The sequence below is a fragment of the Solanum verrucosum genome, unplaced genomic scaffold (genome assembly GCF_900185275.1).
Source record: "Solanum verrucosum unplaced genomic scaffold, falcon-dt-bn FXZP01000277.1, whole genome shotgun sequence".
Lineage (NCBI taxonomy): Eukaryota > Viridiplantae > Streptophyta > Magnoliopsida > Solanales > Solanaceae > Solanum > Solanum verrucosum.
Window position 1 is genome coordinate 747,075 of NW_026019945.1, and position 24,975 is coordinate 772,049.

General features: G+C 33.9%; 3 protein-coding genes across 3 annotated transcripts; 2 read left to right on the top strand and 1 right to left on the bottom strand.

Moving 5' to 3' along the window:
• The first annotated feature begins 366 nt into the window (after positions 1-366).
• Positions 367-8,622, top strand: LOC125807203 (kinesin-like protein KIN-14F). The gene is made up of 18 exons (XM_049486933.1): positions 367-620; positions 1,107-1,297; positions 2,961-3,124; positions 3,387-3,527; positions 3,632-3,991; positions 4,421-4,489; positions 4,599-4,811; positions 4,948-5,029; positions 5,143-5,238; positions 5,304-5,483; positions 5,629-5,735; positions 5,849-6,027; positions 6,141-6,305; positions 6,386-6,639; positions 6,829-6,992; positions 7,081-7,248; positions 7,333-8,042; positions 8,118-8,622. The coding sequence occupies exons 2-18, from the start codon at positions 1,126-1,128 to the stop codon at positions 8,362-8,364; spliced, it is 3,471 nt and encodes a 1,156-aa protein (XP_049342890.1). The 5' UTR covers positions 367-620; positions 1,107-1,125; the 3' UTR covers positions 8,365-8,622.
• Positions 8,623-9,320: 698 nt separating this feature from the next.
• LOC125840014 (uncharacterized) lies at positions 9,321-13,112 on the top strand. Its single transcript, XM_049518996.1, has 6 exons — positions 9,321-9,419; positions 10,941-11,224; positions 11,313-11,421; positions 11,770-11,862; positions 12,162-12,249; positions 12,518-13,112. The coding sequence occupies exons 1-6, from the start codon at positions 9,355-9,357 to the stop codon at positions 12,806-12,808; spliced, it is 930 nt and encodes a 309-aa protein (XP_049374953.1). The 5' UTR covers positions 9,321-9,354; the 3' UTR covers positions 12,809-13,112.
• A 1,113-nt stretch (positions 13,113-14,225) lies between these two features.
• LOC125840808 (LRR receptor-like serine/threonine-protein kinase RGI3) lies at positions 14,226-17,730 on the bottom strand. Its single transcript, XM_049519783.1, has 2 exons — positions 14,925-17,730; positions 14,226-14,729 (listed from the first exon to the last, which is right to left on the bottom strand). Exons 1-2 carry the CDS (start codon positions 17,707-17,709, stop codon positions 14,263-14,265), a joined length of 3,252 nt encoding a protein of 1,083 aa, XP_049375740.1. The 5' UTR covers positions 17,710-17,730; the 3' UTR covers positions 14,226-14,262.
• Between the last annotated feature and the right edge of the window lie 7,245 nt (positions 17,731-24,975).

Sequence of the window (24,975 nt, forward strand, 5' to 3'; positions counted from 1 at the left end):
CGTTAAACTCCTTTTCTTTCACCTCTCTCTTCAAAGAATTTCGTTATTATAAACGTTAAGATAATTTAATATTTTATCGATAAGATTGAATAATATGTGCATAAAATTACACATCTTTTCGTTTAAATAATTTAGTTTTGCCATTTAACAATGAACTTCATGCTTAATAGAGGTTAGTTCTTCAGAAGCAGAACTTATGAATAATATAATAGTACTACTTTAAAAAGTAGGAATAAAACATACTAAATGATAACCAAATAAAAAGAATATTGTATGCTTCTTCAACTTCCGTGAACTTCACCGTTAAAAATAGAGTCCAATAAAGATAACTTTTGTTTTCCATTGAAAAAACAGAGTCTCTCTGTATCCGTTGCATTAAAAAAAACAAACTCTCCCTATATTTTTTTGAATCCTTAATTACCAAACACGAGAAGCTCGTTAATTTTTTCGATCAATCAATTCATATTGTTTAGCTTTTCAGATCCAAAATTCCACAACCGTTTAATGCCTTTTAATTAATCTTCTTCTTCATTGTTCTTTCACTTTCCAGAATCCGTCGTAGTTCACTTACTTTCTCCGGCGCCGGCACCGGCGATTACTCATTCTTCACTCTCTGACAGGTAGTACATTGAATCTACAAATCAACTAATTTGTTAATTTTTCTCATTTTTATATCTGTGGAGCCAGAGCTTCGTCTACGGTTCAGCAAAACTCAGTAGTTTTGGTTTAAATATTGGTTTTCTAGAATTCAAAATTTATAAACTCAAAATGATAGAGGGACCTTTGATTTTTGCTATTGTTCACATTTTTTGGATTGTATTAATTCTCAGTTTCTTAACTAGTAAATAATAATGTGCTTTGTGAACTGTTTCATTCGTAATCATTTCATAGTAATAAATGTGATTTATGATTCATGTACTTGCTAATTTGCATGAACTTTTAATGCCAATTGCTTAAGCTGTTTATACGCAATTAAAATTATTTGTTAGATGTTGAATGCCATTTGACTTTTTTATATATTTATTTTTTCATATTTTGAGCCACTTAGTGAGAATTCTGGCTCCGCTATTTATTGTTGAGGCCTAAATTTCGTGTTTTGTTTAAAGTTTATTGAGGAGATTGAAGATGCCACAAGAGAGTAATCAAAATCAGAGCAATTCATTGTTCAACAGTCCAGTGAAGAATTTGAGAGGATTGAAGGGAAATTTGGGTTATAATTCAAGTAGTAATGAAGTTTCTTACACTGAGGAGATGTTCAACGATCGTGATTTAGCTCAAAGAAAAGCTGAAGAAGCAGGTACGTTAATATTATTTTTTTATAACAATAGTGTCTGGACACGTTACTCTCGGTGCATAGTGCGTAGATATCAGATAATTCTATCCATTATAGACAAATGAAAACAAATTACATAGGGTCATGACCTTAGTGGCGAAGCTAGAAAAGTTACTAGTCCTAAAATGTCATACTTAAATTTGAACCTTGATCATAATTAAATTTTGTAATAATCTTTTACTGATATTAGAATATTCCCTTACGTCAAGAGAATTTAATCATTTGTATATAACAAAATAATATCATTTATTATGGTGCATTATAGTTTTCTAGCAAGGGAGATTCAGTTGAATGAATATCCTAACCACAACTTAGCTTCGCTGATTAGACAGTTGTGAAAAATAACAAGTTGAATGTATAAATTGACGAGGGCACCACGATTATACATACGAACAAAATAAACTAAGATGATTCTAAGGGTGGTACTAGTGGTGTTGTTGCACCAAGAATTTAAATTTAAGATGAAAAGGATGAAATAAAAGAATTAAAAAAATAAAAGAATGTCCCTCACATCATGATGTTGTGGAGTTGTTGTGAACTTTTGTGTTATTTGGTTCACTAGTCTTTAGACTAAAAAAAGTTTCTAGTAGCCAATATGGTCCACCCCCATTACTATACTTTTGCCTAAACAAAGTTAAATTAACAAAAATTGATAACTAATTAGGATAATTAATTGTATTTTCCTTGAATGATGCTTAAAAGAAGTTGATAATCATTAATTACACCAAGGTGCACTACCAACCTTATGCTACACGACTTGAGATAAAGATTGGATCCAAAAAAAATATCTCTACTTTTATGTACATGTGGGCCAAAATGCACTCATACTCAAGTGCAGTAATCAGGGGCAGATCTAGAATTTAAAGTCTGACAAAAGCTAAAGCTCTATTGAGTTCAGGTGAAATCATTACTTTAAGGCTAGATCCTTCTCTTGTACTATCGAATATGTTTCTCATGCCTTAATAATTGTACCTTATTAATGTTTTTTTTTAAATCTCATCTCAAATCTTGACTCACTGTCTTTTACTAGACCTCAAGGCTGGTCTATTTCAGGAGCCTCTATTTTTAGGTAGGAAAAAAAGTACATGAAAGCAAATTGTAAGGAAAAAAAATGATTTGGCCTTTAAGTAGGGCTATGTCTTATACATTATTGCCTGTCTATGAGCCCATTTGCAGGAGCCTCAGTAGCCCAGATAGTGCTTTGTTAAAGAAAGATTAATAATTTTTTAAGCACCTCCAATATATAGGTTAGGAATTCGAGTCACATAAAATATAACCAATATATGAATATATATGTTCATTCCCCTGAAATGGAATGGAGGTATAAGAACAATAATATTACTAATACAACAACAATGTGGGAGTGGAGTGTGGAGTCTGAGGAGGGTGGTGTGTATACAACTTTTGCCCCTACCTTGTGAAAGTAAAGACGGTTCCCAGAAGCCATGTTAAACATAACAAAGAAGTAGCAATAGCAATAACAGATAATATGATAACCGAATCACTAATAATACTCTTAATATAAGTTTTTAGGGAAAATACCATGCATGGGGAAATTAAGCCATACATGACACTATTAATTTACTTCTAAAATTTCTAACTAAAGTTAGATATTAATTACTTGCAGCTGCAAGGAGGTACCAGGCGGCGGAATGGCTGAGGCAGATGGACTCCGGTGCATCGGAGGTGCTCCCAAAAGAACCAAGTGAAGAAGAATTTCGTTGTGCTCTTCGCAATGGCCTCATTCTTTGCAATGTCCTCAACAAAGTCAATCCTGGTGCTGTTCACAAGGTACTTATAGTAGAGTTGAACTTCTACATATTGCTAGTATAAAATAAATCACCTAAAACATAACTTCAGTTAGTTACCATAAAGATTTTAAGTTATATACACTGACGTTGTAATTCTTTTTTACAATATCCCTTACTGTCAAATGCACAAAACATAAACAATAAAATGTGGTATTAGTAACTTTAAACATAGTTTATGTCCTTAAAAAGAAGGGATTCTTGAACATTTAAGCAACTAACTATGTTTTGATACCTGAGATTAGGTGGTGGTGAATTCAGTGGTTGATATGTCCTCAGAATGTGCAGCTCAATCTGCTATTCAATACTTCGAGAACATGAGGAATTTTCTTGTAGCTGTTGGCAAAATGCAGCTTTTAACATTCGAAGCATCTGATCTTGAAAAGGTTAGACTAATCAGTTTGTTCACATTGGCGCGGATTATATGTATGTATGTTTCACATTGTTTGTCCAAGCTACATTGTATTGAGCAAAGGTTTTGAACTTGTAGGGTGGTTCATCAAACAAAGTTGTAGACTGCATTTTGTGCCTAAAAGGATATTATGAATGGAAACAAGCCGGAGGAATTGGAGTTTGGAAGTATGGTGGAACTGTCAGGATCACGTCCTGTCCTAAAGGATCACCGTCCTCATTTGGTGGTAGTGACAGTGCAGATGAGTCGGTGGATGACTCCGAGTCATCACAATTCGACCAGCTGTTGGAATTTCTCCATTTATCTAGCGAAGTCTCGCTTGAAGAATCAAATGCTGCTAATATACTGACCTTCCTCTTTGATCGCTTTGGTCTCGGGCTTCTACAGGCTTATCTTATGGAGAGGAATGGAGTTGAGGACTTCCCTTTGAATTCAATGGTAGGTAAGACTATGTGTAGTTTATCTAAAAACAGGAAGTTCTTATTACATCGTAACCTGCCAATAGAATTCGCAGCTTGTTAGATCGATACAACTTCTGTAAAATCAATCAGCAATCAAGTAGTTGGTATAAAGAACTTCGCCGATTACCATATATTCAGAATGTAGATGAAGAAGTCCAGGTGTATGTTGCAATCTGTCTCTATCACCATATCTTCTTAACACATCATAACCATTCCTCCAGAGTGGCTTAACTTGCTCTGACAACTTTTCGCCTTTCTACTTAAAAAGTTTGACACTGATATCAAAGCTACTTATTCTTCACTTTCTTCACTCACAATTGTAGGTGTCTACTAGTTTTCAGGCATCTCATGTTAGACAAATTTCAAGTGTCATTCCTTATTGTGGACTAAGGATGAACATTTGCAGGTAATTGATGCTGTACTGAGGAAAGTAGTCAAGAACTTCTCGGGGTTGCTGGTTTCTCAGAGCAATCAGGTAACACCAGCAACTTTATCGTAGACATTTTCTTGTGTGGTACCACTGTTAATGCCAATTAGCGTTGTCACCTGATGTGGTAGATTGATAGTTACTTTGACAACTGCAGCTCAGACTTTTTCTGAAGAAAATATTGGCAGATGAGTGCAGTCCTTTATCAAGATCAGAAGTTCTCGAAGCCATATCAAACTATTTGCGCCACAGAACTAGTTTGGTCTCCAGTGAATGCATTTGTGGTGGGAAACGTGAAAGCAGCTGGCGTAATAATGGTTTCACTGCTGCCAATGAAGAAATAGTTGATGTTCAACAAAAGGAGTTAGAGGTATGATAATTTGACTACAGCAAGTTGACTGAATTATGGATAACAATTTGTTGGTAGAAAATAGTATGGAAAACAAATAAATAATGTAGACTAACGAGGAAACGACTGACTCTTGTCTCGTTAATTTATCGTTCAGGAGCTAAAAATCTTTTGCAGAGAAACCAAGCTAGATGTTCAAAAGTATAAGTCAGGATGGGAAGAAGAATTTACAAGGCTTGGTTAGTACTATGTTAATGTCCTTATTTGTACAAAAATGAATGGAACTTCTGTTCCATCTATCAACTTCTATAATCTTTTTGCTGTATTTGAATCTGAAAGTGATTTTCCTCAGTGCACCATATTAAGGGACTCGAGATGGCCTCGTCTTCTTATCACAAAGTATTGGAAGAAAATCGATTGCTTTACAATCAAGTCCAGGACCTAAAAGGTAGTTTCTTCAATTCTCATATAAAATGTTTGTGACATGGAAATTAAGTTTTTACTTCTCACCAGGGACAATAAGAGTATATTGTAGAGTTAGGCCCTTCCTATCAGGACCACCTGATATGCAGTCCACAGTAGATTATATCGGAGAAAATGGAGATATCATGATTGTCAATCCTCGTAAGCAGGGTAAAGATGCTAGGAAGATTTTCACTTTCAACAAGGTCTTTGGAACTAAAGTAACTCAACGTATGTCTTCTTTCTCACTTTGCCTTGCTCTAGCACCTTCTCTCTTTTTCTATTTATAATAAGTAGCACATTTCATTCTTTTCTATCACAAGATTGTGTTTGTGGAGTTTTCTCTTAATCAATATCATTCTTTTTGTATTTTCAGAACAAATATACGTGGACACTCAGCCGTTGGTTAGGACTGTCCTTGATGGTTTTAATGTTTGTATCTTTGCTTACGGACAGACTGGCTCAGGGAAGACATACACCATGGTAATTTTAAGTGATATAAAGTTTTATGGGATTGAATATTGTGTTACTTCAAGTATTGATAACAGTATGCTGCATTTTGATATCTTACAAATGCATATATTTCATGCTTCCAGAGTGGTCCAGACTTGACCACAGAGGAGACATGGGGTGTAAATTATCGTGCTTTGCGTGATTTATTCAGCACTACAAAGGCAAGACATGACATGATAGAGTATGAAGTTGGAGTCCAAATGATCGAGATATATAATGAGCAAGTGAGAGATCTCTTAGTCATTGACGGAGCTAACAAGCGATATCCTTTACACATAGATATATGATGAATTAAATAGTAACATGCTCACCTGAACTGCAACACTTACACAGTAAACAATTCGGATTTAGTTGTCTAACCTTGACATTTCATACATTGGAAATACGAAATAACTCCCAACTGAATGGCCTCAATGTACCTGATGCTAGTCTGATTCCAGTTACATGCACTCAAGATGTTCTTGATTTGATGAGAATTGGGCAGAAGAACCGTGCTGTCGGTGCTACTGCTTTAAATGAGAGGAGCAGCAGGTCTCACAGGTACCTGTTACAGAAGCAGATAAACATTATGAACTGTTGCATGATGTTATTCTTCTTTAATTTTCTTCCTACTTTTGCAGTATTCTGACAGTTCATGTTCGAGGAAGAGAGTTGGTATCTGGATCAACATTAAAGGGCTGCCTTCACCTTGTGGATTTAGCTGGAAGTGAGAGAGTAGATAAGTCTGAAGCTGTTGGCGAGAGACTGAAGGAGGCACAACATATAAACAAATCTTTATCAGCATTAGGAGATGTTATCTCTGCTCTTGCACAAAAGAGCTCACATATTCCTTACAGAAATAGCAAGCTTACTCAAGTATTACAAGACTCATTAGGTAGATAATGATCACTTTTTGGTCATCTTTTTCGAGTTTAATTTGTTAATGCAATCATTTTCACCTGCAATAATGATAGTATTCCTATGTCGAACTAGCTAGGCTTGTTATATCCATGAATGATCCTGCTGAAAAAGACCGAAAATCCTGAGAAGTAACATTTTTACCTTCTGTACTCCCTTACAACAGGTGGTCAGGCAAAGACGTTGATGTTCGTGCACATAAATCCAGAGGCAGATGCATTTGGAGAAACAGTTAGCACCCTCAAATTTGCTGAGAGGGTTGCTTCCATAGATCTTGGCGCAGCTCGATCTAACAAAGAAACTGGTGAAATTCGAGACATGAAAGATGAGGTCTTAACTTCTTAATCACTGGTTGAAAATATCAAACAATTTCTTGTACCTGTAATTGACGTCTTTGTATTGTTTCTGGTTGATTTAGATCTCAAACCTTAAGCAAGTGCTGGAGAAGAAGGAAGCTGAACTTGAACTCCTAAAAAGTGGTGTAAATGTTCGAGGACAAGCATCACCTCTACGAACAATGAGACACATTGGTAATAGTAACTTGAAAACGGAAACTAGTCAGCGTCCTCTAGATGACATTAGAGAGGTAAATGAGTTGGAAATCCAAGTAAAACATGCCATTCACATATCATACTTGCAGCTGTTATTTACTTCTGTTGTGGTGAGATAGGTAAGAAGCTGTTCATCAGGTAAACAAAGGAGGTCTCAGTTTCCCTCGAAGTTCACGGACAAGGATTTCATCCCAAAAATGCCCTTGCTCACAGAGGAAAAATCAGCAGCCTCCTCCATGAGGAGATCACCATCACCACCAGTTAGAAGATCAATATCAACAGATAGAGGTGTTCATGTCAGAAGCAGAAACAAGCCTGAAACATTTGAAAATCAACCCGTAATGAAACTACCTTTCCCTGGTAGAGCTCCTGTCACCATCAATAAGCCTAGTACCAATATGCCGGCTATTGTCTCTTCGGATAGAACGAGAGGATATCAGAGTTCAAGAGAGCAATCCAGGCAGGAAAATATCTCTGATGTTCTATATAGCCTCCAGAAGATGAGCAACAGGAAAATTCCAGAACACGACGAGGAGCAGTTTAAGCAAGCGCTTAATGTAAGACAAGGTGCAATCAGGAAAAGTAAAAATGAGAACAAGATCAAATCCAAGCATCAGTTATCAACTAAAATACAGATTAAATCAGATGTTTCAGTGACCTTACTTTCTGATGGATGTCATGGTGGAATGATGGACGAAGCTCAGAGAAGCGATGTTTCTGAGTCTGAAAATGAGAATGGATTTGTTGGATCCAATATAAGTGGAACCATAAGGTTTGGTAATGGACATCTTCCAAGAAGCTTCTCAAGGAACTCCCAAAACGTTGAACGGTAAGGCCTACTTCTTTGAGAATCAACATACTATATAACAACTATTGTTTGTATTAACTAATTGATTTCATACAGAGAAATATCACAGACAGTTGAAGCATTTCTTGCTGGTAAATATGAAGACAGACCATCAAGTGGAAACAACATGCTTCGAAATGCTGAGGTAAACAATTCATTCAATCCTGAATTCCGGAAACCAGAAGATAAACCATCGAATGTCAATAGAATTGCTCGAAATTCAAAGGAAGTGAGCAACTCATTGGCTCCAGAATTGAGAAGAAGCAGATCAACACCACGCGGAAAATTCATGTTTTTGCCCTGAGAGAAGTTTGATATTTATATACTACACATCATTTGGATCAACTAATTTGGTAGTTCTTGTACAGCCACTTAATGCATTTTGGAGCATGCCCCTCATTACTGAGAAAGTTGAGATGGTTGTTGATGTCATTGAGGACTTCAACCACTAATATATCCTCAAACTTCATTTGAAGTGACATATATTGCCATGTATTTATTAATACAAACTGATAAAACTTTAAAATATATGTAAAAAGTTGTTCTTTGTTTGGATATTTGGAATGAAACATCAAAGGCTTTTGTGTGGATATAATGAACATTCTCTCTGTGATACTCTTAAACAACATCTTTATACTCCATTTGAACAAGAGACTACATCAAAGCAATTAATTTATTAATTATTACTCTATTTTTATGTAGATTTAAATATATAACTTTTTTAAAAAAAATAATTTATGTTCTTGTTCACGGTTAAAATTTAAATCTCGAAATTTTAATTGTGTGACACAGAGATGAGTAATATTTAATCACAAAAAATGTAATTGACGAATAGTAATGGCTTTTTTTTGGGAGATATCTCTTTTTGACAGTACTATTTAGTAAATAGTTTTATTTTTATTTTTGTTGCAACTTAAAACCATTTAGACAATTGTTTTGGAACAAATTATTTTTATAATTAAAAAATAATATATAACGATCGAAAATTGCATAAGTAATTATTATAAACGTCAAACTATTATACTTACAATCGAGCAATATATTAGCAAATATTAGAAATTTCCAGGGTCTCTTTTTCTAACATTTCAGCGAAATATAAATTGAAGATTTAAATTTTATGATGTGTTAGCAGTTAGTCTATTAATTTTTTCATGTGCCAGAAATTAGTCACATGCTCTTTGAGACATATATTTGTGCAAAAAAAGCAAAGTAAATGCATAATATAGTTCAAGAGTCATTTTTGGCACTTTTGCCAAATAAAAATGTACCAAGCCCTAGCTCTGGGAAACAGAACATGGCACTTTGTTTCATAGTTAAAGCTTCAATTCAGCTTCATTCTAGAGCAATTATCATCCCCTGGTTAGCAATTTCCCTCACTTGAGGATTTATATTAAATTCTTTATACTAGCAGCTGCAACTGTGTTTACTAGAGTTCTTCTGTCATGTTCACACATATTACTGCATTTCTTGTTGTTATAGAATAGTATTTTTATAACCTGACATTTCTTTCAAGTGCTTCTGTGATTCTGTAAAGTGGGTTGCTTAAGCAAAGATTTAATTTTTATGGCAAAAATGACTATAGAAAAGATAACAGCAGTTTATTGTCCAAATTGTTGAAAATGGGTAGTTGTGTTATGTTGGGTTTTTAAGCAAATGTTTGATCTTTACGACAAGTATGACCATAGGAAGAGATTACCGCAGTTCATTCTCCAAATTCTTGAAATGGGTACTTGTGTGAGTGGATTTAGTGAAGAAAAGGTTTAGTTTTTATGGCAAAAATGACCACAGAAAAGATAACAGCTGTTTATTGTCCGAATTATCGAAAATGGGTACTTGTGTTATGTTGGGTTTTTAAGCAAAGGTTGGATCTATAGGAAAAATATGACCATTGGAAGAGATTACGGCAGTTCATTCTCCAAATTCTTGAAATGGGTGCTTGCGTGAGTGGATTTAGTGAAGAAAAGGTTTAATTTTTTGTGGCAAAAATGACTATAGAAAAGATAACAGCAGTTTATTGTCCAAATTATCAAAATGTGTACTTGTGTTATGTGGGTTTTATTAGAGAAAAGGTTTGATCTTTAGGACAAATATGACCATAGGAAGAGATTACTGCAGTTCCTTCTCCAAATTCTTGAAATGGGTACTTGTGTGAGTGGATTTAGTGAAGAAAAGGTTTGATTTTTGTAGGCCAAATGTGACCATCGAAAAGATTATTACAGTTCATTGTCCAAATTATCGAAATGGGTACTTGTGTTACGTGGGGTTTCTAGAGAAAAGGTTTGATCTTTAGGACAAACATGACAATAGGAAGAGATTATAGCAGTTCATTCTCCAAATTCTTGAAATGGGTACTTGTGTGAATGGATTTGTGAAGAAAAGGTTTGATTAAGTTCTTGTGTTATGTGAATTTGTTAAAAAAAGGTTTGATTTTTAGGGTAAACATGACCATTTAACTAAAAGAGTACCACTGTTTATTCTCAAAATTCTTGAAATGGTTACTTGTGTTACATGAATCTGTTAAGCTAAGATTTGATCTTTAGAGCAAATTTGACCATAGAAAAGATTAGGGCAGTTCATTCTTCAACTTCTCGAAATGAGTACTTGTATTACGTGGATTTGTTAAGCAAATTTGAAATTTATTTTGCAAACCTGCACATAGAAATGTTTTAAGCAGTTTGTTCTCAAAATTCTTGAAATTGGTACTTGCGTCTCATGGTTTGGCTAAGCAAATCTTTGATATTTAGGGCAAATATGGCCATGAAATATAGTGCAGCTCATACACAATTTATTGAAATGGGCGTATAACTATGGTTGGCTTTGTATGTATGTTGGTCCAAAAAAATGGTTTGTTTTAGTATGATATGAATATATAATTATTAGGGTGCAGAAGTTCAGTGCCATAAGCTGCTCCCGCGGCAGAGATTATAGCGCTTTTCCAGTCAGGCACATTCCCAAGAGATCTAATGATTGCCAAGAGTCAGAATCTGCTTTGCCAAAGAAGCACTCTTTGGACAGAGAAAAACATAGCTTCTTAAACCGGAATGTTCAGGAAACTGAATTTTCTGTCGGTGGAGGGTTGAAGTATGGAGATATACCTTTTCATTCCAAGTCTCAAAATCATAATCAAAAGCTTATCACCAGCCTAGATGATGAGGTTGAATGGGGTATGGTTGAATTCATTCACATCTCTCTGTTGTTTCTACCTGTAGTGGAAACTCAAATTCAAATAAGAGGCTGAATATGGAATTTCAGGGAAGGAAGATGAAGTTGATGAAGATTTTGTACTTGAACATGGTATAGTTGAAACTGATAAAGCTAGGCAAGATGCTGAAACAATCGCAGTTCGATTACTTGCTTCAAGGTCAGAATATTAAATGTCTCGTCTCTCTCTATCTGGTCGTTATTATTTGCTGTCAACTATTATTAGCTCACTGTACTGATCTTACTTGCAACCTGAGTGTTGATGACTCTGACTCTCTGAGTTTTATACTAGATGGATAAAACATTCATCTCCTTAATTAAATATGGGCATACCGCATAGAGTTGTGTGAGCATTGATTTCACTTAGAGAAAGATGTGTGAACGATGAAACTGTTTGACCTTTGTTGATGCACATGAATTATCTTTCCAACCATTGAAGCTAAGAATAGAGGCCCTTAGACTGATGCAAAGAGAACCACTTTTTGATGCATGCTTTTTTACTGTGCAGAGCACTTACGGCTGTAGAACTGAAGAAGAAGCTCCTGGGAAGAAAGTTTACAGTCAATGTTGTTAATGCTGTAATAACAGATTTCCATACCAGGTAAATCAAACTGGAATCTTGATGTTCCCATCATAGTTGTCAACCATGTCTTCGATAATACAGAAATGTTATTTCAAGTCTCTGTTACATTTTGGCTATTGGTACTCATTTGTCACTTGTTCACCTACATTTTTCTATTGGTATCTAGAGTGAAGTGCTACACTTAAACTTGCTAAAGGGTAAATTGAAGAACATAGTGTGATGGGTTTTACGTGTCATTTATGAGTTCGTATTTCACTGATCCTTCTTAATTTCATCATAATTAGCCTCATCTGGATCTGTTCTGTGTGTTGCTCTAGGGGTTTAATCAATGACGGTCTGTATGCTGAAATGTTTTCTCGGTCCAGATGGTCTTCCTCAAGTTGGGGTCCACGACGAATCAAGCAAGTAAATTTTCCTCTTTGTGAACTACTTCACTAATTGAGATTTTGAGCCTACTTTTTTTTCTTTTGTGTAGAGTCAATTGTTTGTATGGTTAATAACATGATCCTCACCTACAATTTCTCTTTTTTTTCCCCTTCCAAACTTGGTTTTCGTCAGGCTAGTGATGTGTAGTAGTTGCTAAATCACTCGTTGAAATACCCCTGGATAATCAGATATTTTCCTTTTCCCCGGGTTTATGCCCATTGAATGGCCTTGTCATTGTTTTGTTTAGGCCTTGATCAAGAAGGGTGTAAGTGAGGTGGATGCAAACAATGCCATAAAAATGGTCTTCAAGAACAACGAAGCTGGTGAAGAGCAAGAATCAACAGAATCAGGACATGCTATATCAAAACCTTCTCTGGATCAATTGTTTGTCCAGGCATCTAAACAGTGGCTTAAAGGGCAAGGCGTGCCTAGAGAAAAACGTAAAGCAAGGATTATTCGTTGGCTTCAGTACCGCGGCTTTGATTGGAGCGTGGTTAGTTTCATACTTAAGAAGTTAGAATCCAGCTATCCTCAATAGAGCCCATCAGTCAAAGGGATTATAATGATCTGTTTGATGTTGCCTTAGCTCGACGAGGTAGACAAGAGCTCTTCCTACTGTAAAATGGCCCTTAGTGGAAGTACAAGGAACTGGATCGGTTATTCGGTCTATTTTTGCCATCTCAAAAATAGTTTTAAATGTTAAGATCAACACAGAAAGCAAGAGCTCAAAAGCCCTAAAGTCTTGTTGTATCAGGAAGTGAGCAGTTTCACTGAAAGTAAATTGTACTGTATTGTGCCACATTAACCAGATTGTAAATAAGAATGCTTCCATTTTCAACTTTTATGTTTTACACCCGGGTTTTGATCTAGTGATAAGAGTGCCGACTTGCAGTGTGATGTGTGGATTAGATGCACGTCATGAGATTTGAATCCTTCCATAGACAAAAACTTGATATGTAAGTGGAGAAGAGTTGAGGTTTGAATCCATCCACCTGTCCAAGGGATTTCTGGATTATCAAAAAAATTCAACTTCATGTTTTCTGCATATTTTCATATATTAATAGACAATAATAAATTTTCAAATAGTTTCATTTTTGTAGTCTTCCTTGATTTAAGTAATTCTGTCCATTCTCATGGTTGTGGTATTTATTTAATCATTATTTTCCCTTGGATAAATATGAATTCATTTACCAAATTACATATTAATGTCGTGTAAGGTTCATAAAGGAGAAATCGCTCCTTATCAAGATATTTTCATAGTGCTCAAACTCGAGACCTGGTTATATATAAAACTATTTTCAAGCAAATGGTATCATGGTTTTACACAAAATCCCACATTATGAGGGTAAATTCCAACTTGAAATTGAAGTTATGTGACATTCATCCCCAACCCACTAGCCTACTAATTGCTTATTAAAGCTCTTATCAGAAATCACATGATCATGTGATGGGGCCAACTCATAGTTGGTAGCTTGACTATTCTTACAAGACAATTGGGAATCTTAATTTGCATTCAATAAATTCAAGGTACATAACTCCAAAACCCTCTCCCCACAATGATTGATTCACTTCCCACATGTACTTTCTTTTAATAACGGCGATGTCTAGAACAACTTGCATGCACATAATTATTTAACCAAAGATCTATTACTTTTTACCAATTCACTTACTAAAGGCTTAGGCTGGTGAGAAAACAACATAGAAATGCTACTTTTTAGCCCAAGTCTTTGGAAAATAGCCATTATCATAGAGTTTCAAATTTGACGAGTGAAAACTATCTTAAGTAAACAGTCATTTGAATTGGTATATGTAAAAAGTCTACCAATTTCAGATAATGATGAAAACTGTTCTTTTCACTCTATAATGCTTATGCTAAATTGAAAACTTCTTTAATAGAATACATGATTTCCCTTTTAAAATCTATAATCTGCTCTAACTCATACTGCTAATAAAACATGCTATATTCACAAATTTGTTTACTATTTTGATGCCTTATTTGGAGATAGAGTTATCAGAAAATACAAAAGAGCAGCTACAAGACATTTGAGAATCCACATTCTTGGTGCCAGGTGATTTTGGAAGAGGTGTTACACTTGCATTTTTCTTCAACAAGTCGGATTCGGACACAACAGGATCAACATTCCGAATTTCCTTGAGCATGGCTACAACATCCCTCATCATCGGACGATCATCAGCTTTCGTGCTCACACACAGGAATGAAACAGCTAAAGTTTGCAGCATTTCATGCATCTCAGGGTCAGCTCTGCCTCTAAGCTTTGGATCAAGAATGTCATTTGGATCGCGCTTGCTTTGTAAGTGATGGCGTATCCATTGTACTAAGTGTGCACCCCCGGGCAACGTTGGGTCCAGTGGATGCCTTCCTGTTAGTACCTCCAAGAGGACCACACCAAAGCTGTATACATCACTCTTTTCTGTGATCCGTTGCATCGAAGCATGTTCTGTGGACACATAATATGCAAGAGTCTTTGTCAATTCAAGAAAAGTTGATGCAACTAATCAAGCTGATATAAGGACTAATGAGTACAACACCAACAATATCTTTTGTATTGTGAGGATTCATCATAAATTGACTAGTTTTACGTTCTCTGTCATCAATCTAAGATAATGAGTAAAAATGCAGTAAAAATAATTACCTGGAGCCATATATCCATAGGAACCAGCAAGATGAGGCCTTTGGCTCTCCTTCAACAAGTCTGCATCAACACCAGTGTTGACAATCCTTGCCAACCCGAAATCGGCCAGGTAAGGCTCCATTCTAGAGCCTAACAATACATTCATTGCTTTGACATCTCCATGCATTATAGGGGGTACACAGTCATGATGTAGGTATGAAAGAGCATGAGCTACTCCAAGGACCACATCAAATCTGTTCTCCCATTCTGCTGCTCCTTTGCCAACACCATGGAGTAATGAGCTCAAACTCCCATTGGGAAGGTAGTCATAGAACAGAAGCTTCATGTTCTGGTTTGAAGCCCAACCAAGAAGGCGTACGATGTTCTTGTGCCGGATTGAACCAAGTGTTTGAATTTCTGAACCAAATGCTCCTGATCCCTCTGATGACCACATTTTCTTGACTGCTAAAGTCGCCCCATTTTCGGTCATTATTCTGTAGACAACCCCAGAGCTCCCAGTGCCGATGACATTAGCAGATGTTAAATTATGAACAATGTCATCTATCGAAAAGTCCAGCTTTTGGTAAAGAGTCATTTCCCAAGTATCAACTTCCGGTCCATACTTAGCCGCCATTCGCATCCTGATCAATGTGTAGATGGCTAGCAGCACCAGCACAGCACTTATACTGACTAGGATTGACATAGCAAGCTTCATGGTGGTTTTAGCATGTCCAGCAGGCCCCGTTTGGATCACATCCCCACCAGAAATGTATAGAGCTTGGTTTCCAGTAAGATCACTCAAAGGAAGCTTATGAAAGAATGGAACATTGGGAAGTTTTCCATAGAAGTCATTGAATGATATATTGAGTGAAACAAGGTTCTGAAGGTTCGTGAGAACGTCCAAATTCCCGGTGAGTTTGTTGTGGGAAAGATCAAGGTTTCCTAATTTGCTAAGACCAGAAAACTCACTTGGAATCACTCCTGTAAACTGGTTACAACTAAGGTTAAGAGAGATTTCAAGGGATGGTATTTGACCCAACTCTTTAGGTATATCGCCTGATAAGCCATTGTACCCAAGATCTAACAACTGAAGCTTACTGCAAGAAACTATCTCAGCTGGAATTCTACCAGAAAGTTGATTCTTACCAAGATTCAATTTTGTTAATTCTGTTAAAGAACCAACACTTGGACTTAACGAACCCGAAAGCCTGTTATCTGAAATGTCCACATACTGTAGACTCCCTGGCAGTTTCTCTGGCAAAGAACCAGTAAATGCGTTCGAATGGAGATCAAGAAACTCAAGATTTTGACATCCTGATATTGATGATGGAATTTCTCCCATAAAATGATTTCCACTCATGTCAAGAAAATTCAAATTACTCAACTTTCCTATTTCTGATGGAACAGTACCCCCTAGCCTATTCCTATTCACTCTAAATCTATACAAATTTGTGCAGTTTCCAACATCAGTTGGTATAAAACCAGACAAATCATTGGAAAGAAGCAACAACTTTGTTAGATTTTTCAAACTAAAGATTTCTTTTGGTATGGAACCAAAAAGATTGTTGTAAGAAAGGTCTAAAGCCTGAAGATTCTCACAGTTAAACAATGAAACAGGAATTTCACCTGTTAAATTATTTTGCCAAGCAAAGAATAAAGTCAAACTCTTTAACTTACCTATTTCATTAGGAATTTCCCCTGATATGCCATTATTGTCAACTTCCAAATGAGACAATTTAGTACAATTTGATATTTCAGTAGGTATTGTACCTGATAACTTATTTACACTCAACTGCAACTCTTCAAGACTTGAAAGTTCACCAAAGCTTGTAGGAATAGTACCTGTTAAGAGATTCTCAGACAAGTCAATAACTGTAATAGCCTTACAATTCCCAAGCTCATTTGGAATCACACCAACTATACTATTCTGCCAAAGCAACAAACTTTGAAGCTTCCTAAGCTCCCCTATACTCCTTGGAATCGAACCGGAGATCGAATTCTGATACAAATACAAGTTCTGTAGTTCACTACAATTCCCAATCTCTTCTGGAATTGGTCCAGACAAAAGAGCTGTATATATTGCAATTGTCTGAATCTTTTTCAGGTTTCCAATTGACACTGGCAAATTCCCTGAAATGCTTGTTTCAGCAAGGCCTAAAAAAACCAAGTTCAAACAGTTTCCAATCTCGAAAGGGAGTTCTCCTTTAAGATTTTGATTCCCTCCAGCTCTAAATTCTTCAAGATTCTTCAACTTTCCAATACCCTTTGGAATTTCACCACTAAGTTGATTGTCATAAATCAAGAATTTCTTGAGATCAGACAAATTCCCAATGTCTGATGGAATATCACCTTCAAGAAAATTTGAACTAAGTGATAAAGTTTGTAACTTTATAAGCTTACAAAGTTCTTGTGGAATGACACCAGTGATTGAATTATCACTAATATCAATGAACTTAAGTTCAAGATAATCTCCAAACTCTTTTGGGATTGGACCACTAAGATTAACAGATGAAAGAACAAGAGTGTTCAAGAATTTAAGAGGCTGAAAATTTGAAGGCAATGGACCTTGTAAATCAACTGATTTAAGACTTATACTAACAACATGACCATTGGAATTGCAACTTATGCCAAACCAATTACAAGGACTTTTATCTAAAGAATCCCATGATGTTAAAACATCATTGGAAGTCATGTTTAATGTTTTTTTCCATGCAAGAAGTGTTTGAGTTTGTACATCAAGTGAATAACAAGAAGAGAGGAAAAGTAAAAGAAGAAGAAGAAAGGGATATGTTGAAGGAGCAGGCATTGTTTGCTGCTTCTAAGAGGGAAGAAGAGAGAAAGTTGAGGACTTTGGGATTGTAAATGGGGGAACCCCATGTTTTGTTTATAGAAGAAAAACAGAAGAAGATCTGGATCCAAGAGCACTTTGAATTTTTCTATTATTATTATTGAACTTTGGTGATAGTTGTTAATTCAGAGTTGATGATGCAGATGGCTTCATTTGGATTTATTTATTCATATATTAATGTTTATATCAGTACCATCTTTATCTTTCTTTGTTTTCTTTTGTTACATAACAAGTCCAATAAGTTCAGTCTATGTTGTTCGGACTTTTTAAAAAATGTTATTTTATTGTGACTTGTTTGTTGTCACAAATTAGGAACACTTGCCAGCTAAGCTAGAGTGGAGCAAGCTAACATATTCCCATATTTTGGGGACAAGAAGCGTAACGACCTCACAATCTACTTATTTCAGCTCAAGAAGAAAAATGTCATCTAGGTGTTCCCTATTGCTCGAATCTCCTCTATGCCTAGGACGTTACATTGTCTGGTTAAGAGTCATAGTTAGTTGTTGTTTTTGGTTGTTGATACCGGCAAGACCCATCCAAATTATGTCTGTTGACTCTATTCTCAACTTGAACTATATGTCGAAAAAGATCCTTCTCTTGGTCATGATTCCTTACGTTGTCTAGTAGAGATGTGGTTATCTTAAGTAAATTTTGGTACCACACCTATTGTGCACAGCCGCTTGGCAGACCATGTGTCGTATCATTTATACATGCATTATTTTAGAAGAATTTGTTACGTTAGGTACCTTAGAGTATTTTTTAAAAATCCGAGCAATATTAATTTGAATTGTATGGCGCAAAGGGAAACAAATAAATGCTGGTTTTAAATGTATAATTATCCTATCCCTTTCATTTTAGTTGTAAAATTAATGTCTGATTTTGAAATGAGGCCAGCACCATTACAAATAATAACTCTTTATGAGGACCAGTTCCTGCAATTCTTGTTGTCTATATAATTACAAGGTACAATTCATTAAGAATTTACTTTTTGTTTGGTTTTTTAGGGGTAGGGGTCAGGATAGGGTTATTCTGGTAAATATTTTTTGGTTTCCAAAGTAGTGAAGAAGAGCATGTTCTTTCAAATGGTTTTAAATAAAAGGTGCAAAAATGGTCCATCATCTCATGTACAATAGTATGAGTCAGCCACATGTTATAGTTATATAATACTTATGGTTAGTAGAGGACAAAATCAAGTTTCTGTACATCTCGATTATTTCATCAGATATTTATCTGTTTATATCATTATAGATATCAACTGGCTCTTAAAAAGCATGTCCCAACTATTTCATCATATATTTATCTTTTCATACTAACATATACAATTGGCTGTCAAAAAGCATGTTTCGACTATTTCATCAGACATTTATCTTTTCACACCAGCATATATATCGACTGGCTTTCAAAAAGCAAACTAAAGAATGAAGAAAAGGATAAATCTAACAAAAGAAAAAAAGGTCAAGAATGTCTTCTTACTATACGAAATATGTTAATTTTACCTTATATTATATTTTTGGATCATTCATATCCTTATCTTTAACGATTTGTCTTGTGTTACGGCCTCTTGATTATAGTGAAGCTACAACCTGAAGATGATTGGTGGTAATCTTAAACCATAGTAAAAAACGTAAAGTTTGAACATTTTTTATGAAATATTTTGATACGTGAATTAGACCAAGCTCATGTTGAACCTCCATTTAAATCAAAAACAAATATAAGACGATTGCTTAATGATAAAGATATGAACAACTAGGGGTGTCAACAATGAACCCAAACATAGGTAACCCGTTCAACCCGCCCAGAATTTTAAGGGGTGTCAACAATGAACCTATGTTTAGGCTCAATTGAGGATTCTCTTAAAATGGGTTAGACTTGAATGAGTTGAGATTGAACCCAATTCAAATTATCTTGAGCCTTTTTTGCCTTTTGCCAATTGCCATAACAAATAATGGATAATTTTCATAAAAAATAACTAAGCATAAGGAATTACCTTTCTAATCTTTCTCACCCAAAATTAAACAAATAATTAAAGGGCAAAAACATATTGTTAATTTAAAGCTTGGGGATCTGGATCCATAATTCTTAGGAGGTAGTAGAAGAATAAGTGCATATGAATAATAAATAATATAATATAATGTATTTGTAAGACAATAATTATACTTATAATATTATCATTAAGATGGAGATCTCTTCTAGTAGTACTGTAGTAGTGATGAGAACATGCAATTTTTTTTAAAAAATAATTAAGCTTTAATTAATTTAATTAAATTGCAAAAGTTTGAGGTCATGTTGTCGGGAAGAATATTAATCTTGTCTTAAAATAATACTTAAAAATAAAAAGAAAAAGAGTACTGCCCTTTAATGGGAGAGACAAAAGTACAACAACTTAAATTTTTTTAATTGCTTTCTTTATTTTAAAAACATAATTGTAGATTAGATCTCAATTCTCTTACTTTTAAATTTAGCTTAATTCGATCACGGGTTTTTCACTTAAGAAGATGTTATTAATTCATTTTTCCTCATTAATAATCAGTGGTGTAGCCACGTAAGATAAATGATGACGGGTTGTAGCTAAATTAACGGTTGACCTAAATGCTAAGGGAGAACCAACTAGCTAGGTATTGACTTAAGCAAAGTTTACATTCATAAATACAATATCAGTCGATTTAGCTTTACTCAAATTTCATTGGGATTATAAACAAAATCACATAAGTTTATGTTCGTAAAAAGTAACAATAGCCTTACGTATCAGGATTTATTATCCTTTATCTCGATTTGATTCTTTTAACCAAGTCGTTGTCTATAAATCTCATGCTCATTCTATTGTAACATATATCTTTGCTCCACACTAATTTAATAACTTTTCAAATCATTTAACATTTCTTCTATAAAGATTTGAAAAAAGAACCTAATTCAAAGTGATATATGACACATAAAAAGAAGTGAAAAAGAAGAAAAACTCTAAAAATTGGATGAAAATATTTATGTACTATATGATAATGGAATCTTCACCACCCTTTTCTTTTTTAAGTCATGAAAAAAAAAAGTATTACCTTTTGAGAAAGTAATTGTTGATTTTAATGTAGGAAAAAAAATAAATCACATTTGTTACTTATAGCAATCTAGTGAATAGTCATTCTCTTTGAGTAAAAAGATGTCTGACAATTATACTCCCTCCGTCCCTATTTACTTGTCCATATTTCCTTTTTTAGTTGTCCCTATTTAGTTGTCCATTTTGACAAATCAAGAAAGGACAACAAATTTTTTCCTATTATACCCTTATTTACACTTCTTGAAAATTGTAAAAGTGTATGTTGTTTCCCTCCAATTTATTTCACTTTAATTCAAATAGGTGGTTGTAATTTTGAGGTGAAAAGTTGTCATAAGGGTAAAATTGTAACTTCACTGTGCTAATCATTGTTGCCTTAATCTGTGTGCCATTTCTAAAATGGACAACTAAAAAGGGACGGAGGGAGTACTATATAGTTGGAGTTGGGAAAAAAATCAATGTGTAGAGTAACTGTCTATTTAATTAAAAGCTACTCATTTTCAATGTAGTAGCATTGATGGTGAAATATTTTTCTTGTGGTTCACATGGTAAATATATAAGAGAAGCATTGAGAATGTGGTTTGTAATTAATCTATGTAGTACTTTTTTTTTCATCGTCGATAAGATTTTTCAAACTTGAATCTTGAAAATGAAAAGGCGTCAGATAAGAAGCATTAATTTCCCCTTTTTATTTTCATACTTATTTATCAAGAGGCGAATTTGTGAATTTTATTTAAAATTAAAAATTAGGTATATCGTCGAAAATTATTAGACACGTGTCGTATTTTAATTGGAACTAGGGTTTATATCATTTATACTCTGTATGATTACAATATTAATTCGATATAATATTACTCCTAATACTTTTGTTTTTTCATCTAAAACTAAAACTAAAAATAAAAATAAAAGAAGAGAAACTTCACCTCATTCTGCAGACTTTTTTTAAAATTATTATTTTTGTGAATTTATTTGACTATTTCTTTAAGATCTAAAGATTCAATATCTACTCTATTTTTATTTAAATTATTATATGTGATCACGTGAGCAATGATATAGATCTCAGCAAATGCATGCCACATGACATTGATCTGTTTAAATTGGTGCTCACATGAGAACATGAAATGATTGGATTTTATAATTTATCCAAATAATTAAAATCTCACATTACCAATCATGGACAAATATTGTTTTTATCCTAGTAAGGAAAATTTGAATAAACAAAAACAAGAACCATCAAATATTGCGATGGAGTAGTAAATACTATTTCATCCTTATTCAAAAGTTTAAAGTTTGAATTCTATATATGAAATTATTTTTGATATTATAGAGCATCCTATGCTGAAGGCGTATTCAGGTTAGTTGAATTTTTAAAACAGATATCGAATAATGAGAGAAGAACAATAGGAGTTTGTGGATGTTCCATAGAGTTAATATTTGATTATATATTATAATTATATTATATACTATCAATGCCACCAACTATATTTATGTGAATGTGCCCCATGTTCCTCCCACAACTCCTCCACCTCTATTTCTTTTGAAATATTTGAGTATTTTATTTTTGTCTTTTTTGGCAATAAAATTAAGTTCCAAATTATTTGTCTTCCATTGTTTCTAAGTTGAATAAAATATATAACAATTATTAGAGAATTTCTTAACCTTATTATGCAAAAAGAATATATCTATGAAGATAATAATGATGGTATGTTTATTTATATATTGTTTGCTAGATTTAATTTGAACCTACTGTTACAAAACTATATAATGCCATAGAGTAATATAATAAGAAGTATCATTTTTTGTGATACATGTATAACATGAAAGAGTCATTTAGAAATTGTAATCTGATTAAAAAACAATACATGTTGAAATTCGAAGAATATACATAATACGAGATAGATTTAGTTTACAATTATAATATACACTGTATAAATCCGTTTATTCAAATGCTTACTCCCCCACCTATAATGGACTTCATAATGAATTAATTGAAGTGCATATAAGTTACTTTGAATATTTCGGTTTTTTTAAGAAAATAAAAATAAAAAAACTAGAAAGTGGAAAGACACCTTGTTCATATGGGATGATGCATGGGCTTTTTGATATTAGCCCACTCGTGTGAGTTAAGATTATGACACTATAAAAAAGTTGATTGGATAGTAGGTGGACCCTCTAAGCCCACAAAATAATTTAAGGAAACCATATCCTCCATTTTGGAATTAGTGAAAAAGTTGATTAATGATTAATGTCTAATAAATAAATTATATATAATGATTGTTTTATATTACAATTACGTGTTTTAATTTTGTATGGTTAGGCTATAACAATTCAAAACATTCTTTTGAATAAATATGATTTTGTCGGCTTAAGTCATATTTGTATAATTTTTTCAAAAGAACTCTCTATTAAGAATATTTAGTACTCCTTATACGTAGCATTTTTTTTTGTTACTAAAGTAACAATCAATATAAGACTTTATTTACGGATTTCATAATCTCTTTCTTGAACTAAATTTGCATGATCCATTGACAAAAAGTTATAAGCTTATCTAGAGATTAATTGTGTGTCCTAGGTATTGATCATCGAGTATTTATATCCATTGAAGCCCATACAAACTCTTTATGTGTATGCCCTAAGATGGAATAAGCTAGTAAGTAGAGCCCCTCGTTATCACTTGAACCAAGGTCATGTTGGATTAAAACTAGGTGCGGATTCAAAATCCATTACTTTTTACATTTTATTTTTAAATTTTTAAGTGAAAATTTTAGATCCGAGACTGATTATAACAACCGAAAAAATTTATTATCATACAAAAATCACTTAAATAAAAAGAACATTGTCGAGTACCACCGGCTTAATAATTTTGTGATTGCATGTCATAATCATCAAAGTAAATATTTTAGATTAACAACATTCATTGAATACAAAACTTAATTTCAGCAATCTTTTGTCTATATCTTGTTTTTTTTTTCTATTAGCTAAATGCCACACCAAAGTGATATTGACAATGATCCATTTTAACTTTTTCAATTTGTCGATCGTACGTGTTAGCTTTATTTTGATCATCACATTACTCTAATATAATAATTAATTGATAAATCAAAGACTAGGCCTGTCTAATCAAGGTCACTTTAAATGTCATATCACTGTCTCCAAATTGCAATTCTCTTGTCATTATCCTTCCTTAATTTCAGGCTTTGTTGACTAATATTATAACTTATAGCATACACATAAATGGGTCTAAATGTGGGGTGTGACCTTCTTCCATTAGAGTTTAGTAAATTTATTTAAGCTCCTAACTTTTACCTAGAGACCTAACTTCTAATATTTAATTTTGATGATGATTACTTGATGAGTCAATGTTTGTATGCTACACACAACAAGAAAGAAAAAGGAAAAAGGAAAAAAGAAGACTATTAAATTTAATGATGTCACGATGAAGTGAATCGAGAATCATGAGATCTCAGATTCAAATTTCAGTAAAGACAAGAAATACTAGTAAATGATTTCTCATATGTTCTAGACTTGGTAAACAAAATAATTCATACTTGTTGCTAGTAGAGATGGTAGATATTCCATGAGATTAATTGAGGTATGCGTGAGCTGACTCAAATATCACGACTATAAAAAAAAAAAAAAGGAGATGTCACAAGGTGTTTTGGCTCACATTAACCAAGGGCATGCTGAAAATGATTATGGAGTACTCCTTTTGATTAAAGTTGCTAAATAGAAATCACAAGTGAAGTCGAAAGCAAAAGTACAACCACTCTTTTTGAGATTTTCATTTATAAATTTCATAGTTATTAAAATACAATAACCTATCGAGACAGAATTTAGAACTTGCTACACCTAGTAGATACTTGATTTAAGAGGGTATCACTTGTTAAAATGATGTGAACTATGCCGAGTATGAATTAACAAAACAACAGACCCAACTGGGGCGTGAACTCTAATTGGAAACTTCCAACACACAACATAAGAAATTTCTAATGCAATTCATGTCAACTAAAAAGCAAAACGTGCCATGGTTCATAGTGAACCTGTTTGCTTACGAGCTGGACTGTACAAAACTTCCCCAACAAAATAATGATTGAGAGGTGAATTATTATACAGAACCCCAGTTTATTGAAAGAAAAAATAATTCAAATTATGACTTCTTAGAGAGCTTCTAGCTTTAT

Bases quoted from the DNA above. Each gene is read 5' to 3' on its own strand.
- LOC125840014 (XM_049518996.1), top strand. From the start codon at position 9,355: ATGGCACTTTGTTTCATAGTTAAAGCTTCAATTCAGCTTCATTCTAGA. The intron at 9,420-10,940 runs GTTAGCAATTTC...TATAATTATTAG, and splicing joins AGAGCAATTATCATCCCCTG to GGTGCAGAAGTTCAGTGCCA. The intron at 11,225-11,312 runs GTATGGTTGAAT...ATGGAATTTCAG, and splicing joins AGATGATGAGGTTGAATGGG to GGAAGGAAGATGAAGTTGAT.
- LOC125840808 (XM_049519783.1), bottom strand. From the start codon at position 17,709: ATGCCTGCTCCTTCAACATATCCCTTTCTTCTTCTTCTTTTACTTTTC. The intron at 14,730-14,924 runs GTAATTATTTTT...ATGTGTCCACAG, and splicing joins CTATGGATATATGGCTCCAG to AACATGCTTCGATGCAACGG.
- LOC125807203 (XM_049486933.1), top strand. From the start codon at position 1,126: ATGCCACAAGAGAGTAATCAAAATCAGAGCAATTCATTGTTCAACAGT. The intron at 3,125-3,386 runs GTACTTATAGTA...ACCTGAGATTAG, and splicing joins ATCCTGGTGCTGTTCACAAG to GTGGTGGTGAATTCAGTGGT. The intron at 6,640-6,828 runs GTAGATAATGAT...CCCTTACAACAG, and splicing joins AGTATTACAAGACTCATTAG to GTGGTCAGGCAAAGACGTTG.